Consider the following 17,449-nt stretch of genomic DNA (forward strand, 5'->3'; position numbering starts at 1 on the left):
CTATAGATGCCTTAAAACATTTTAACCAATGAAAGTGGGTCATCGTTGCACCTATAATGAATCCAAGCTTAGTCTAGTTGCCACCCTCTAGCCATGACTCTCACCAAGGCCACTGCCGACCAATTGCTACAGGCCGCCCGCAGCTCTCTATTCCAAACCCTGTGTCTTATTTTTAACCATTCCAATCAGCATAGATGAACTGTGCCCTTTGGAGCGGTCACTGAAATAGAATTTCAGGCAGCAAAAGCCATTTGGCCAAGAAGCACAGATGTGAGATCTTCAAAGCCGCACAGAAGTGAAGCTTACTACATTTAGAAAACTCAGTCTGAATGGTTGGGTCTATCTGTGTTGGCACTGCGATGAGGCGGCGACTTGTCCAGCGTGTACTCTGCCTTCCGCCCAAGTGCAGCTGGGATAGGCTCCAGCTGCCCCCCGCGACCAAGAAGGCACAAGCGGTAGAAAATTGAATGGAAATGGCAAACAGCTCATATGAGTACATGAATGATACGTGATCATTATGAATGCAAGTATGTATAACTGAATCTTTACCTCAATGCTGAAGTATCCTCGATCTACGTAGTCTCCGAGGAAGAGATACCGTGTGTTGCTGGGTGATCCCCCCACTTCAAACAACTTCATGAGGTCAAAGAACTGCCCATGGACGTCTCCACACACTAGTAAGACATGAAAACATAATGTGGTATTAAGATACTTTGAAAAAAATCGGAAAACAAACAAATTATCATGTATTTGATTGATTGACTGATTCATTGACTGATCGATTGATTGATAGACTGAAGGTCTTGGACCGCGAGACGGAATATTTAACACTTCACGCTGAGCTACTGTAGACAAAATGCACATTTGTCACAAGTATGAGAGATTGTGGCATAGACAAGATTTGTACAAATGTGCAACCAGAGGGAATTGGGGGTTAAATCCCCAAAATGATTCCTGAGCGCAGCCACCGTTGCTGCTCACTGCTCCCCTCACCTCCCAGGGGGTGCAACAAAGGGATGGGTCAAATGCAGAAGGTAATTTCACCACATCTAGTGTGTGTGTGTGACTATAAGTGGTACTTTAACTTTATTGAGAGTAGACAAGCAGGTTAAACTGACACAACAGAAACCCAGCCAGCCTTTGAAATTACAAAGTAATGCACTAAAGCACGCCCTACTCTTGTCATTTGTTTTCAAAAAGCCCTGCACTTTAAAGAGTTACACCCAAAAAAGTAAAGAGAGAGTGGATTAAAAACACAATAGTACAATAACGGCAGTTTTATACCGTGAAAAGCCATGAAGTGATGTGAGTGCTGGCAGGCTGGGTGGTGAACTGCACCAACGCCAATCAGAGGTCTGCAATAAGAGATGGGCGAGGGCCAGTGACCTTGCAGACTCACCAGTATTTCTATTGAGTTGGGATGGAAATGTGCCATGTTTGAGGTAGTGATTACATTATTTGATTTAATAATGTATATAGGAGACATCCTGGATGGAGCTTGGGAGGTGGTGCAAAGAGGAAGGGAAGAAACTGCCCAAAGTTAGGAGTGCCAAGCTTGAGCCATCATATTCAAAAATACTTTATTTATGTACATGTTTTTGTAGTTTTGGTATTTTTAATACATTTGCAAAATTAAAAAAAATTAAAAAAATTCACATTGTCATAGTATATTTTCTGTAGAATTTTGTGGACAAAAATGAATTTATTCCATTCCGGAATAAGGCTGTAACATAACAAAATGTGAAAAAAGTGTAGCGCTGTGAATACTTTCCAGATGCATTGTATACAACCAGAATATTTTCATTTAAAAACTTTTTTTTTTAAATTGAGATCTTTTTAAAAGCCCTTGAAACAAGCAGTATAGGACCCCTTTAAAGATGCTGAAAGCCATCCCAATGTAGATCAATATATACAGTATGCTGATAGGGATGTAATGGTATCAAAATGTCACGGTACGATATTATCACAGTATTAAAGCAGCACCATTGTAGCATCCGAGGTGTAAGTCCAAAGCACTCACTTTCTTATCAGACAAAAACACAGGAACTTGTACTCTTTTGGAGCGTGCGTTTGACTCACTCTATTCCAGTGTTTTTCAACCACTGTGCCGTGAGATACAGTCTGGTGTGCCATGGGAGATTATCTAATTTCACCTACTTGGGTTAAAAATATTTTTTGCTAATCAGCAATTATAGTCTGAAAATTACGTGTTGTTGTTGAGTGTCGGTGTTGTCTAAAGCTCGGCAGAGAAACCGTGTAATACTCTTCCATATCAGTAGGTGGCAGTCGGTAGCTAATTGCTTTGTCGATGTCGAAAACAGTGGGAGGCAGTGTGCAGGTAAAAAAGATGTCTAATGCTTAAACCAAAAATAAACAAAAGGTGAGTGCCCCAAAGAAAAAGCATTGAAGTTTAGGGAAGGCTATACAGAACAAAACTAAAACTAAAACTGGAAAAAAATGCCAACATGGCACTGCCATATTTATTATTGAAGTCACAGAGTGCTTAATTTTTTTTTAACATGCCTCAAAACAGCAGCTTGGAATTTGGGACATGCTCTCCCTGAGAGAGAGCATGAGGAGGTTGAGGAGGTTGAGGTGGGCGGGGTTGGGGGGGGTGTTCTGTTGTGTTTATGTTGTGTTACGGTGCGGATGTTCTCCCGAAATGTGTTTGTCATTCTTGTTTGGTGTGGGTTCACAGTGTGGCGCATATTTGTAACAGTGTTAAAGTTGTTTGTACGGCCACCCTCAGTGTGACCTGTATGGCTGTTGACCAAGTATGCAGTGCATTCACTTATGTGTGTGAAAATCCGCTTGTGAGTGTGAAAAGCCGTAGATATTATGTGACTGGGCCGGCACGCAAAGGCAGTGCCTTTAAGGTTTACTGGCGCTCTGTACTTCTCCCTACGTCCGTGTACACAGCAGCGTTTTAAAAAGTCATAAGTTATACTTTTTGAAACCGATACTGATAATTTTGAAACCGATAATTTCCGATATTACATTTTAAAGCATTTATCGGCCGATAATATCGGCAGTCCGATATCATCGGACATCCCTAGTTGTGTGTCTTTAAAGTGACAATGTAAAAATCCAGTGTCTGGAATATGGTGTTTCTCAGAAAAGTGAACTAAAAATTTGGGCTTCATTGCTTCAAATATATTTTCTGGATGACAGTTTATGAGGGCGCAACTTGTCCAAGGTGTACACTGCCTTCCCTCGAGTGCCGCTGGACAGACTCGAGCTCGCCCGCGACATCGAGAAAGACAAGAGGTGGAAAAACAGATTAATGGATTGAGGATTTATTAAATAGTTTTTCAGTTTTCTTTTATTTCCTGCGTTGAACATTTCTTTTTGGTGATTATGTCCGTGCGCTGCAACGTGATTGGCTGCGTTGTCTTGGAAACGGTGGAGACAAAAGTGGCAAGCATTGCTTTGCAGAACGCAGACTTTCTTACCTCCGCCAGGGTTTGTTTGTCTGTTTGTTAGCGACATAATTCAAATAGTTATGGATGGATTTTGATGATTTTTTTTAGGAAATATCCATAAAACAGTTCCTCTTAACTACGAACATACTTCACCTCCTGCTTGTGGCGTTCCACGCCCCCAACTTGACGCCATGTCCAGAGGATTTTGGGAGATGAAGTATATTTTCAGACCCGACCAACTTTTGATTGATACCGTCAGGCATCACGGTTTTATTGTGAAGACTTTGAAACGGAAATACCGCGGTCTCTACAATACCGTTCCACCACTACTATCTGACCAAAACATTGACATCTTAGCTTTTTCTATTAGAGAATTAGCTAATAATACGTCTAATTCATGTAGACTGGTTGGGCAAGCTCCCATGCACCCTCAAGGACCCTGCCGAGAGTATAGAGCTGGTCCACAGTTCCACGACCAGGACGAAAACCACACTGTTCCTCCTGCGCTTTGTGGACTTGGAGAAGGCATTTGACCGTGTCCCTCGGGAAGTCCTGTGGGGAGTGCTCAGAGAGTATGGGGTATCGGACTGTCTGATTGTGGCGGTCCGCTCCCTGTATGATCAGTGTCAGAGCTTGGTCCGCATCGCCGGCAGTAAGTCGGACACGTTTCCAGTGAGGGTTGTACTCCGCCAAGGCTGCCCTTTGTCACCGATTCTGTTCATAACTTTTATGGACAGAATTTCTAGGCACAATCAGGGCGTTGAGGGTATCTGGTTTGGTGGCTGCAGGATTAGGTCTCTGCTTTTTGCAGATGATGTGGTCCTGATGGCTTCATCTGGCCAGGATCTTCAGCTCTCATTGGATCGGTTCGCAGCTGAGTGTGAAGCGACTGGGATGGGAATCGGCACCTCCAAGTCCGAGTCCATGGTTCTCACCCGGAAGAGGGTGGAGTGCCATCTCCGGGTTGGGGAGGAGATCTTGCCCCAAGTGGAGAAGTTCAAGTACCTCGGAGTCTTGTTCACGAGTGAGAGAAGAGTGGATTGTGAGATCGACAGGCGGATCGGTGCGGCGTCTTCAGTAATGCGGACGCTGTATCGATCCGTTGTGGTGAAGAAGGAGCTGAGCCGTAAGGCAAAGCTCTCAAATTACCGGTCGATCTACGTTCCCCATCCTCACCTATGGTCATGAGCTTTGGGTTATGACCGAAAGGACAAGATCACGGGTACAAGCGGCCGAAATGAGTTTCCTCTGCCGGGTGGCGGGGCTCTCCCTTAGAGATAGGGTAAGAAGCTCTGCCATCCGGGAGGAGCTCAAAGTAAAGCCGCTGCTCCTCCACATCGAGAGGAGCCAGATGAGGTGGTTCGGGCATCTGGTCAGGATGCCACCCGAATGCCTCCCTAGGGAGGTATTTAGGGCACGTCCGACCGGTAGGAGGCCACGGGGAAGACCCAAGACACGTTGGGAAGACTATGTCTCCCGGCTGGCCTGGGAACGCCTCGGGATCCCCCGGGAAGAGCTGGACGAAGTTGCTGGGGAGAGGGAAGTCTGGGCTTCCCTGCTTAGGCTGCTGCCCCCGTGACCCGACCTCGGATAAGCGGAAGAAGATGGATGGATGGATGGATGGATGGACGTCTAATTCATAAGGAATTCATTTTATTTTTAGACTATGCCTAGGACCAGTAACAAATGAGCTGTGGTCCGAAAAATGGCCCCCGGGTCGCTCTTTGGACACGTTTGTATTACACTATGGAGTTTGGCTGTAGTGTTTGCATGTGTGCAGAATGTGCATGTGAAAGTACTGTGGCTTTGGAAGTGTGCTTTAACACCTACAGTACAGTTTTCTTTCCCTGTTACAAATCAGCTGATGGATTTGTAAACTTGTCACAGTTTCCCAATTATTTGGCCTCTTTTAATATTGTAAAAATCCAAATGTGAAACCACCTGTTCTCTGGTCAACAGGGGTTGGACAATGTAAACGGGAAGAAGGTTTGGTGTATGGACGACCAGCAAAAAGGGCACTCCTTTTTAGTTAAAATACAATACCAGTCGACCCAAAAGCAAGTGCAGACCAGCCAGCAAATTCATATCATTCTCTTCACCCTACCTGTAATAGGTGCCTCCACTTCCAGCATGCACTTCTCCTGGCGAAGGATATTGGCGCCATCATTGATGATCTTTAAAGCCACGTCTTCTTCCACCCTACCCTCCTTCACGAGGTGGTTACGGAGCAGCTCTGCATTGGGCTTGCTATCCTCAAATAGCTCTTTTATTGTCAGTTTATGTTGTGGGGGGTATGGCACAGCTGTTGAGAGAGAAAACATAGTTTTGTTTCAATAACAAGGCAATGCTGAAATATTCAAGATATGCATGGAGATCTGTTCACAATGAAATGATCTAGGGATGTGCGTATCGATCCTGTGGTATCGATGTATCGATACTCACACGCTACTCATTTGGCATCACTTTTCTGAAAAAAGTATCGATATAAACCAAAAAACGGCGTGTGGGGGGTGCAAGCATCACTTTCAGATGTTTTTGATGACTTTTAACTTACTATGTGCTGGGACACCCCTGTACCTGGCAGAGTATAGAGCTGGCCCAGTCACGTCACAGGAGACAGCGAATGAGCGTCGCCAACGTGCAACACACACACAGCCAGCCGACAGCGTTGTTACTTTTCCTGAACAGCAATCTGAGACTTCAGTAAAGTGTGACGTGTGACGACATATCTCGAGTACACTAAAGGTGTGATGGTGTCAGACATTTTTGTAGATCATTTTTCCAAGTTCATTTTCTCAGGGAACTGTCTTTCGTATGCAGGCTTATAGGACAAGGAAATCCTAGTTTATTGTGATAAGGAAATGATTGACTTTGCTTCAGAGAAGTGTTAGAAGTTTACTTCCACAAAGAGGTTTGAAACATAACATTGTTATGAATAATTGTTTTTTTAAGCTTTTTCTACCAAGACTTTTTTTTTGAGGAATAAGAAAAGTGAAAATGTGTATATTTTTGTTTATATTTAATTTATTTTTCATATTTATGTTATTTATTTTAATTTTACTTTTATTATATATTGACCATAATAAATGTGGTATAAATGGTCTGTATTTGTCTTGTGAGTTGTCTTAAATAATAACAATAGTAATAATATTTTTGACTGACAAAAATTGCCAATAAGAAATTAATGGTATCGGTATCGATGAAAATGCAAGAAAAAGTATCGGTATCGTATCGAATCCTAAAAGTGTGGTATCGCCCATCCCTAAAATGATCCACATATCAATAAAGTGTTTAGTTAAAGAGCCTCTGCAAGAATATAGAAACATGTCAGGAGATAAGAGGCAAACAGAAGTGAGAAAGGTATATACATGAATAGTGTTGAAGGACAAATGAAGCAACAGGGAACCCACACATCTGCTTGTATATGCCACCAAGACATACCTTACCTGACTTGCCTTTCTTCAGTAATCTGTTCCAAACCACCCACACAATCCTTCATATCATCAGCAAAAAAAGGTCAATGCTTTCAAGGCTCAGACCTGAGAGCTCTGTGATTAAAACTAAAAGCACATTGGTTTTCACTGTCTAATTGAGTGACAGCGTCGTGCTGCGAGGAACATTTTTACCCACAGCAGCTGAATCTGAAATATGAGCACTACTACAAAAAAATGACAAGTTTTAAGTCTACCATTGTGCACAAGCACCCACTGCACTGTCGTTGGCATGGCCACCAACACATCCTCCAGCAAGCTTAGCCAGCCAGGGCGAGTTTGCGCCACTGAGTCTACCCACTGTCTAACCTTCATGTGTTTGCGGGTGGAGCAATCAGATTATTTGACTTGAAAAGTAAGCACATGGCCCTGAACACAGTGTGTGTGTGTGTGTGTGTGTGTGTGTGTGTGTGTGTGTGTGTGTGTGTGTGTGTGTGTGTGTGTGTGTGTGTGTGTGTGTGTGTGTGTGTGTGTGTGTGTGTGTGTGTGTGTGCTCTAAGTCTACAACTGTGCAGATTTGGTAACTAGTGGTGCCAGTGTCCCTGAAAAAGGAATCCTGCCATACAGTGGACCATACCAACGACAGAAAAGAAATATGCTTTGTAGTTCGACCCTTGTCCAAGTGTAATGGTAAATTAAAGGCCTACTGAAATTTAAACGTGGATAGCAGATCCATTCTATGTGTCATACTTGATCATTTCGCGATATTGCCATATTTTTGCTGAAAGGATTTAGTAGAGAACATCGACGATAAAGTTCGCAACTGTTGGTCGCTGATAAAAAAAAAAGCCTTGCCTGTACCGGAAGTAGCGTGACGTCACAAGTTGAAAGGCTCCTCACATTTCCCCATTGTTTACAATGCAGCGAAAGCGATTCGGACCGAGAAAGCGACGATTACCCCATTAATTTGAGCGAGGATGAAAGATTTGTGGATGAGGAACGTGAGGGTGAAGGACTAGCGTGCAGTGCAGGACGTATCTTTTTTTGCTCTGACCGTAGCTTAGGTACAAGCTGGCTCATTGGATTCCACACTTTCTCCTTTTTCTATTGTGGGTCACAGATTTGTATTTTAAACCACTTCGGATACTATATCCTCTTGAAAATGAGAGTCGAGAACGCGAAATGGACATTCGCAGTGACTTTTATCTCCACGACAATACATCGGCAAAGCTCTTTAGCTACGGAGCTAACGTAATAGCACATCGGGCTTAAATGCAGATAGAAACAAAATAAATAAACCCCTGACTGGAAGGATAGACAGAAAATCAACAATACTATTAAACCATGGACCTGTAAATACACGGTTAATGCTTTCCAGGCTGGCGAAGCTTAACAATGCTGTTGCTAACGATGCCATTGAAGCTAACTTAGCAACGGGAACTCTACGGAGCTATGCTAAAAACATTAGCTATCCACCTACGCCAGCCCTCATCTGCTCATCAACACCCGTGCTCACCTGCGTTCCAGCGATCGACGGAGCTACGATCATAGATGCGGTCAGCGGCCCGGAGACGGAGGAAGTCAAGGTGAGGTCGGCGGCTAGCGCGTCTGCTATCAATCTCTCAGTCCTCCTGGTTGTGTTGCTGTAGTTCGCCGCTAATACACCGATCCCACCTACAGCTTTCTTCTTTGCAGTCTCCATTGTTCATTAAACAAATTGCAAAAGATTCACCAACACAGATGTCCAGAATACTGTGGAATTTTTCGATGAAAACAGAGCTTTTTGTATTGGATTCAATGGTGCACCAATACTTCCGGTTCAACGATTGACGTCACGCGCATATGTCATCATACATAGACGTTTTCAACCGGAAGTTTAGCCGGAAATTTAAAATTGCACTTTATAAGTTAACCTGGCCGTATTGGCATGTGTTGCAATGTTAAGATTTCATCATTGATACATAAACTATCAGACTGCGTGTTCGGTAGTAGTGGGTTTCAGTAGGCCTTTAAATGGTAAATGGGTTATACTTGTATAGCGCTTTTCTACCTTCAAGGCACTCAAAGCGCTTTGACACTATTTCCTAAGGGTGTAACGGTACGTGTATTTGTATTGAACCATTTTGGTACGGGGGGTTCGGTTCGGTTCGGAGGTGTACCGAACGAGTTTCCACACGAACATATTAAGTAGCGCACTGCACGGACGGACATAAGTAGCGTACCGCACGTTGTGTAAACAATGCACACCGAGGCACAACACACTGGTGTAACGCAGGTGTCAAATACATACTTTTGCGGAGACTATTAGGCTCTTGCTGTCTATTACTCTTTGTTACGTGACTAGGGAGAGCGCGCAGCTCTCCCTAGTCACGTGACCGCCGCGGTCCAATCAGCTGTGCTTATAAGCCGGTAGCAGGAAGTGGCCAGTAGACAGAACGTGAGGGGAGACAGATTGTATTTCTGCTCGAGGTAGCTTTTTATTCTCGTTTTCACCCCAAATATTGTGCTGACGGGATTCTAAACTAAATGCCTATTTGTTAACTTTATAGAGCCGACTACCAGCGCCGGATTTTTTGTCATTAAGCTGTGTGTGACTGTAGAATCGGAGTTGGTGAGTCCATGTTTATGAAAATATATTAGTCTTTCTTCCATTGTTTCATTAAAACAGTCTTTGTGGCATATTTGTCAATCGTCCATATACAAGGTTTATGACTTGAACCAATGATAACTATTGTGTATTGAATGTACTTTTGAATGTGTTTGATAATAAGCACGTTTAGTGCACTTGCTGAATTGTACAGGTCATATTTATGCTGCTAATGGTTATTTTAGCACTTTATTGCATATTGTGATTCTGACATGTATGTTGATTTATATTGTACAATATTGAGGAAAAAACTAGAACCTGTTTTGAATACTTTACAATGCAATTAGTGTTATTTAATGAAGATATTTGATTTGTGTACACATTGATTTATAAGGATGGTCCTGGTTCTTACACAGGCCAGGCTTCTCTTTATGATGGCGAGCTAGATCCAAGGATCGTTCTTGGGAGATTCCAGCCAGGAACCCCAACCCTGGGCTGGTAGGAGGCTCTCAAGCCAACCCTCTACACATTTTCACCCTTAACCGCAGCACATGGACTGTACTGCTTTACTCTCCAAAACCTTTCTCCAAGAACTGTATTATCTGAGCTGAGATTTAAACAAGATCCACAGACACTAAATAATTGAATTGGAACACACACAGAGCTATTTCTATTTTTGGGCAGAATTATTATCCCAACGTTAAAAGGATAAAGCCATTGTTTACAAATTTGGTAAATAAATAACCCAAAAATTTATATTTTGCTGTTTTCTTACTGTACCGAAAATGAACCGAACCGTGACCTCTAAACCGAGGTACGTACCGAACCGAAATTTTTGTGAACCGTTACATCCTTACTATTTCCACATTCACCCATTCACACAAACATTCACACATTGATGGCAGGAGCTGCCATCAATGTGTGAATGTGAACCGCGACCCAATAAGGAGCAAGGGTGAAATATCTTGCTCAAGGACACAACGGACGTGAGGAGGTTGGTAGAAGGTGGGGATCAAACCAGGAACCCTCAGGTTGCTGGCACGGCCACTCTCCCAACGGCGCCACGCCGTCCCCGTATGCCGTACGAAGGTTTCATTCAGCCTATGCTTTGTAGTACGACCCTTGTCCCAGTGTACGAACGCTTCATTTACCCATTGTGTGCTTGCAGCAGAGCCATTTTGTGCACATCCATTGTGGGCGGGCTTACCGATTTCCGTGCACATTCAGTCAGCAGAGCAGCGTTGTCGTTAGCTACTGTGCTAAATGTTACTTTGTGTGCTCACATTTTTTTTGTGTCTTTTTACAGTATTTGTTTTTATTTTGCAAGCTTAATGAGTCCAAAAAAGGAAATGGACACAGGATGTGTAGTTTGAAACAATTAGGAAGTATCCACAGCGTTGTCGACAGTGCCTCCCCCTTCTTCGGCAGCACGGCCAGAAGAATAACCAACAAGGTAAGGTGGATTTATTTTTTTATTATTATTTCTAATCAGTGTAGCGACCTGACTGTTAAAGTTAAGGAGTTTTGTGATTTCAAACTGACGAGAGTTCAGTTGTTTTTTTTTTAACTTTCTTAAATAGAAAGTTAATCCATCACCCCCTTGTTATGTCTGTTTTATAAACAATACTGTATAACACTTTATATTGTGGTCAAAGTGTACAAACCTTTACTAAAGTATGGCCTTTTGTCAAGGCTGGAACCCATTATTCATGTTTACATACAGAGAAGTTTGCTTTAATATACTTACTTTTATTTTTACAGACCCTTTTCAAGAACTAATTAAGTGCCTAAATTGAAATTCCAAAGTACAAAGTACTGATACGCATCTTGTATTACTATAAGAATCAAAAATTGTTTGTAAAATGATATTTAAATTAATGAATGACAAGGCATTTTAAATGACATTTTACAACAATTTCTCAAATTCCTGCTCGTCACCAATAGAGAATAAAAGAACAAAATTCACCAAATGGGTTGAACTTGTATGGCGCTTTTCTACCTACAAGGTACTCAAAGCACTTTGACACTATTTCCACATTCACCCATTCACACAAAGAGTTGCCATGTAAGGCCCTGACCACGACCCATCAGGAGCAAGGGTGAATGAAGTGTCTTGCCCAAGAACTCTTCTGTTAATCCCTAGTGGTTTAATGGTCCACACTCCTGCAGCAACACAGGTGCTATCCACTGCTAGGGTTGTGTCAGAAAGGGTAACCGGTCTGAACATTTTTCTAAATAATTATGCAATTGTCTCATTGTGGCAACTTCCAATGAGAAAAAGCCACAACACATGTATGTATTTGATTCCTTTAATTTTGTTATTTTGTAATAGGGGTGTAACGATTGATCGATAGATCAATAGATTGATTTATATAGTGAGGAGAACAAGTCTTTGATATATTGCTGATTTTGCAGGTTTTTCCCATTTACAAAGCATGTCGAAATCTGTGAATTTGATCATAGGTACTTTTCAACGGTGAGTGACAAAATCTAAAAAAAAAAAATCCAGAAAATCACATTGAATAAATTTGAAATGATCAATTGGTATTTTATTGCAATGACATAAGTATTTGATCACCTACCAGCCAGTAGGAATTTCGGCTCTCACAGACCTGTCAGTGTTTCTTTATGAAATCCTTATGCTCCCCACTCATTACTAGGGTTGGGTATCGAGTATCGATTGGAACCGGGACTAACTTTCCGATTCTCCCGGAATCGTTCAAAAGTTTAAATTTCGATTCCTAGTTTCGATACCCAGTCCGCCGACCGGAAAAAAAGAATAAGTCTGCCGACCGGAAGAAGAGGCCGCTGAACACCAACGAAGAAGCGCCCACCGCCGGAAGTGTTAGCATAGCCGAGCCTATGTAGCCGAGCGAGTCAGTCAAGCATGGCGGTCGAAAGTGTGGCTTTATTTTACTAAAAAAAAATGAAATATCGGCGAAATGTAACACGTGCGACAGGACTGTTTCGTGCTTAGGAGGGTGCACATCGAACATGATTAAGCACTTCCGAGTTCATGGAGTACAAATAAACGCGTGTCCCGTCTTCGACGCGCTGCGCCGACCGTCCTCCTCTGCCTCTTCCTCCAACGCCCAGCCTGGCACCTCGGTGACTGCACTGCAGTTCGAATCCGGTAAGTAAGATAATATACATGCAATAAATAATGTGTTTTGCGCCAACGTTGAGGCAGCTAACAAATTAGCCTGCGTATTTTTTCATAGACAATTTACAACCTGCTAGCCAGGCTCCGCGATGTGCTCAGCGTACTCCGTTCACCGTAGCGGCAATGGGGAAGATGTCGGTGCCACAGACGGAAGAGTGCCACAGAAAGGTCACTGCACACATAGTCAAAAGACTGCATCCCTTTTCAAAAGGTGGAATCTCCAACATTTAGGTTAGTCAAGCAATAACGTTAGAGCTAAGCTAACTGATACTGGGCTAAACAGTAACAGCAACATTACATGTTTGTTTATGTTTGCAGGGATATGGTGAAAACTCTCAACCCAAAATACATACCACCTTCCAGGGACTACCTGTCAAACATTGATCCCGGCATGGTACAAGAAGAATCGGAACCGAGAATCGTCAGGAATCGGAATCGAAACAAAGAATCGGAATCGGAATCGGAATCATTCGAATTCAAACGATACCCAACCCTACTCATTACCTCTATTAACTGCAGCTGTTTGAAATCATTACCTGTCCACACACTCAAACAGACTCCAAACAAGAACAGAGAGCTGTGTGAGGACATCAGATATACAATTGTAGACCTGCAACAAGGCTGGGGTGGGATAAAAGACAATAGGCAAGCAGCTTGGTTAGAAAGAAACAACTGTTGGCGCAAATATTAGAAAATGGAAGAAGTTCAAGACGACGGCCTGATGTTCCATGCAAGATCTCACAATGTGGAACATCAACGATCATGAGGCTGGTGAGGGATCAGCCCAGAACTAAACGGCAGGACCTGGTCAACGACCTAAAGAGAGCTGGGACCACAGTCTCAAAGAAAACTATCAGTAACACACTATGCTGTCATGGATTCAAATCCTGCAGCGCTGGCAAAGTCCCCTTGCTCAAGCCAGCGCATGGCAAAGCCTGTTTGAAGTTTGCCAATGACCATCTGGATAATCCAGAGGAGGAATGGGATGAGACAAAAATAGAGCTTTTTGGTCTAAACTCCACCCGCCATGTTTGGAGGAAGAAGACGAATGAATTCAACCCTAAGAACGTCATTCCAATTGTGAAGCACGGAGGTGGCAACATCCTTCATTAGGGATGCTTTTCTGCAAAGGGGACAGGACGATTGCACCGTTTTAAGGAGAGGATGGATGGACACATGTATCGCAGGATCTTGGCCAAGAATCTCATTCCCTCTGTAAGAGCATTGAAGATGGGTCATGGCTGGGTCTTTCAGCATGACAACGACCCAAAACACAGTAAGGAGTCGCTCCGTAAGAAGCACATCAAGGTCCTGGAGTGGCCTAGCCAGTCTTCAGACCTGAACCCAATTGAAAATCTTTGGAGAGAGCTTAAGGTCCATATTACCCCGCAACAGCCCCAAAACCTGAAGGAATTGGAGAAGATCTGTATGAAGGAGTGGGCCAAAATCCCTGCTGCTGTGTTTACAAAGCTCGTCAAGAACTACGGGAAAGGTCTAATCTCTGGAATTGCAAAAAATTGTTTTTGTACTAAACAAAAAGTTCTGTTTTCCTGATGTATCAAACACTTATGCCATGCAATAAAATGCTGATTAATGACTTAATCATACGATGTGATTTTCTGGATTTTTGTTTTAGATTCAGTCACTGACAGTTGAAGAATACATTTTAAAGATTACAGACTTCTACATGCTTTGTAAGTGGGAAAACATGCAAACTCAGCTTTTTATCAAATACTTGTTGTCCTCCGTGTATTCCTAAGATTCAAGTATGTTCCAGGATATATATATCGATCTAACATCTTTTTAAAAAGTAATTATTTGATTTTATCGATACCAGAAAAGAAAACTTTGAATTAAAAAATGGCATACTTTATATCCAGCTGTTTTGAGGCCTTTTAAATATATAAAGTTGTTAAACGTTACGCAAGTCAGTCGTCCGTCTGTGACCCCACACATCATCAGTCATCAAAATAGGTGTGGTGGATACTGGAAGATAAGCAAGCCACCATTGCGGTTTAGTGTGTAGAAACACTTGGGCTTTTGCAAAGACAGAAATGTTCTTAATAAGTTGCTCACTGTTTGTAGGATATGTAAAATGCACCTACTATGGCGCCATGATCGCCCAGGCACTCGCAGCATTCCCACTGGAACACACTTGCTCTTTTGTTATATATTACTGTCCTGATGTTTATTAAAATGAGAGTATTGTCTCAGACTTTTGGCGCAAAGATGACGTCTTAGGAGCTTGGACCGGATGCGAGTTGAATAAACAGTCAGCACGAGTCGCCTCAAAATAATACAAGTTTCTTCCTTTTTGTCTTCCAAAAGAGTGCACCCTGCATCTTGGACGCTAGTAGTAGCAGGTCAAACCACTGCTAATTTACCTGAAGATATATGGTTGCGCTTATTATTTTACATTAACGTTGTATTTGTGTAGTTTCAATGTTGGAAAAACAACAGCAAAAGTAGCTGGTAAATCTACTGCTTATTCAACCTGAAAGTAAGTTGGTTGCACTTTATTTTTGATATTAATATTGTATTAATTTTATGTTGAAAAACAGCAAACATAGCAGGTAAAGCTATTGTAAAAATGTTGGTTTCAGTAGTTTTATTGAAAATGTCTTGAATGAGAGCAGAAAAGGTTTCTTCTTGTTAATTCAACCTCAAGTGTTGGTTGCCCTATATTCAAATAAGATGTGAATGCATTGGCTATTTATTGTTGTTTACCGTATTTTTCGGACTATAAGTCGCAGTTTTTTTCATAGTTCGGCCAGGGGTGCGACTTATACTCAGGAGCGACTTATGTGTGAAATTATTAACACATTACCGTAAAATATCAAATAATATTATTCAGCTCATTCAAGTAAGAGACTAGACGTATAAGTTTTCATGGGATTTAGCGATTAGGAGTGACAGATTGTTTGGTAAACGTATAGCATGTTCTATATGTTATAGTTATTTGATTGACTCTTACCATAATATGTTACGTTAACATACCAGGCACGTTCTCAGTTGGTTATTTATGCCTCATATAACGTACACTTATTCAGCCTGTTGTTCACTATTCTTTATTTATTTTAAATTGTCTTTCAAATGTCTATTTTTGGTGTTGGCTTTTATCAAATAAATTTCCCAAAAAAATGCGACTTATACTCCATTGCGATTTATATGTGTTTTTTTCCTTCTTTATTATGCATTTTCGGCCGGTGCGACTTATACTCCGGAGCGACTTATACTCCGAAAAATGCGGTACTTGCTTTTTTTCATCCATAATTCATTTATACCTAATTCCTGTACAAGAAATAACAGGAATATAGGACATTTCCCGTGCAGTGTCCTGCATCCCGCATTTATTTCAGTCACACTGGTTAAATTTTTGGCAAAAAAAAGATACTGAATCGATTTCAACTCACTGAATTGTTTTGGATTGTATCGCTCTAAATCAACTGATATAGTCACTGAATCGTATCAGCAACCTCAAATTATGGGTCGGATCGAATTGTTATTAAAACGAATCGTTATCAGGACTTTGCACTAAAAACAGGGGTGTCCTGATACAACTTTTTCACTTCCCATACGATAGCGATATTGGAGCCTTGATTATTGACAGATACTGATACTGATTTTATACAAAATTGGCAAGAATCATACACACTTTTATTATTTTGTAGAGTGGAATTATATAAAAATCTTGATCAAGGGAAATTACTCAAACAGAGAACAATGGTAGGTATGAAAAACACTAATCCATGTATATTAACCATCTGGAATGAATTTATGATGTCTATACATTGGAAGTAGAGTGGTGGTTGGGGTGTTTTGGCGACACCTAGTGGCCACAATAAATCCTTTAAGTCATGACGCAGTAAATTGAATTATGCGGACACGTTTTACTGGAAACTCTCCACTACGCTTCTGCTTTGGATACTTTGTATCTGTAAGAAAAATGCAACAAGTACAGTATTATGATTTAATACTTTATATCGACAAATGTTTGATAGACTGTAATATTGTTCAATTGAGGATACTTATTTATATGTATAGCTTGTGTGATATTGTGAGTTGTTGTGTAGCGTGCGAACACCTAGTAGCCTACAATGTTTACTATTTATAAATGACTTGACTAAAATACAAGAAATTGCCAACCTGGTGAGCTTTTTTGATGACATTTAGATGTTAACTAGCTGTCCAGATTTGTACGAGTAAACAAGCTGCAAGGACTGCTTTATCAGAGCGCTTATAGAATAATCTTATACTTGGTTTTTTTGCTGTTATCGGATCGATATCCAATATCAATATAAAATTGGAACACCTCTTCTAAAAAAATTGTTATTGAGCATTTTTTTCCCCTGTGTATTCGTATTACTCCAAAGACGTGCATCGAAACAAATTGAAGTTTGAGTCAAAAAGTATCAGACTAATTTCACACACATAAAACAGAGACACAAAGAAGCGCCACACCGGCAGGGGTGAAGACAATCGGGTCAGCTTGCCCTGCCCACAATGTTTCTCTTTTTCTATTTTGCACAGAGTTGGCAGCCCTAGTAGCAACTCACGTTTTATAAACAAAATCCACCATGGGCAACTTAACATGAGGAAAACAAAATGCCTTTATCAACAACAACTGAATGGGTCATTAATTTAATTTGATCCAGAAATGTCTGCATCATTAAATGCAACATAATGCTAGTATGCAAAAAAAAGCATTACACGATTAGGGCTGCGAAAAATTAGTCAACTGATTTAGTAGTCGATAGTTGGTAATGACTAAATCTCTAAAATGTATTAATATGGTTTCCATATTTTCCAACTTTCTAATAGTGGTTAATGCGCACAACTGACCGCA

At 41.5% G+C, this 17,449-nt stretch overlaps 1 protein-coding gene across 3 annotated transcripts in view; it reads right to left on the minus strand.

Moving 5' to 3' along the window:
- The window catches only part of ppp3cca (protein phosphatase 3, catalytic subunit, gamma isozyme, a), a 92,987-nt gene that overhangs the window by 49,648 nt on the left and 25,890 nt on the right, over window positions 1-17,449 (minus strand). For all 3 annotated transcript variants that reach the window (XM_062051528.1, XM_062051527.1, XM_062051526.1), the window contains exons 2-3: window positions 5,527-5,724; window positions 550-674 (exon numbers count right to left, since the gene is read on the minus strand). In XM_062051528.1, coding sequence (XP_061907512.1) covers window positions 550-674; window positions 5,527-5,724 — 323 coding nt within the window. The remainder of the gene's footprint in view (window positions 1-549; window positions 675-5,526; window positions 5,725-17,449) is intronic.

Source organism: Entelurus aequoreus, linkage group LG06 (genome assembly GCF_033978785.1).
Source record: "Entelurus aequoreus isolate RoL-2023_Sb linkage group LG06, RoL_Eaeq_v1.1, whole genome shotgun sequence".
In the NCBI taxonomy this organism is placed as follows: Eukaryota; Metazoa; Chordata; class Actinopteri; order Syngnathiformes; family Syngnathidae; genus Entelurus; species Entelurus aequoreus.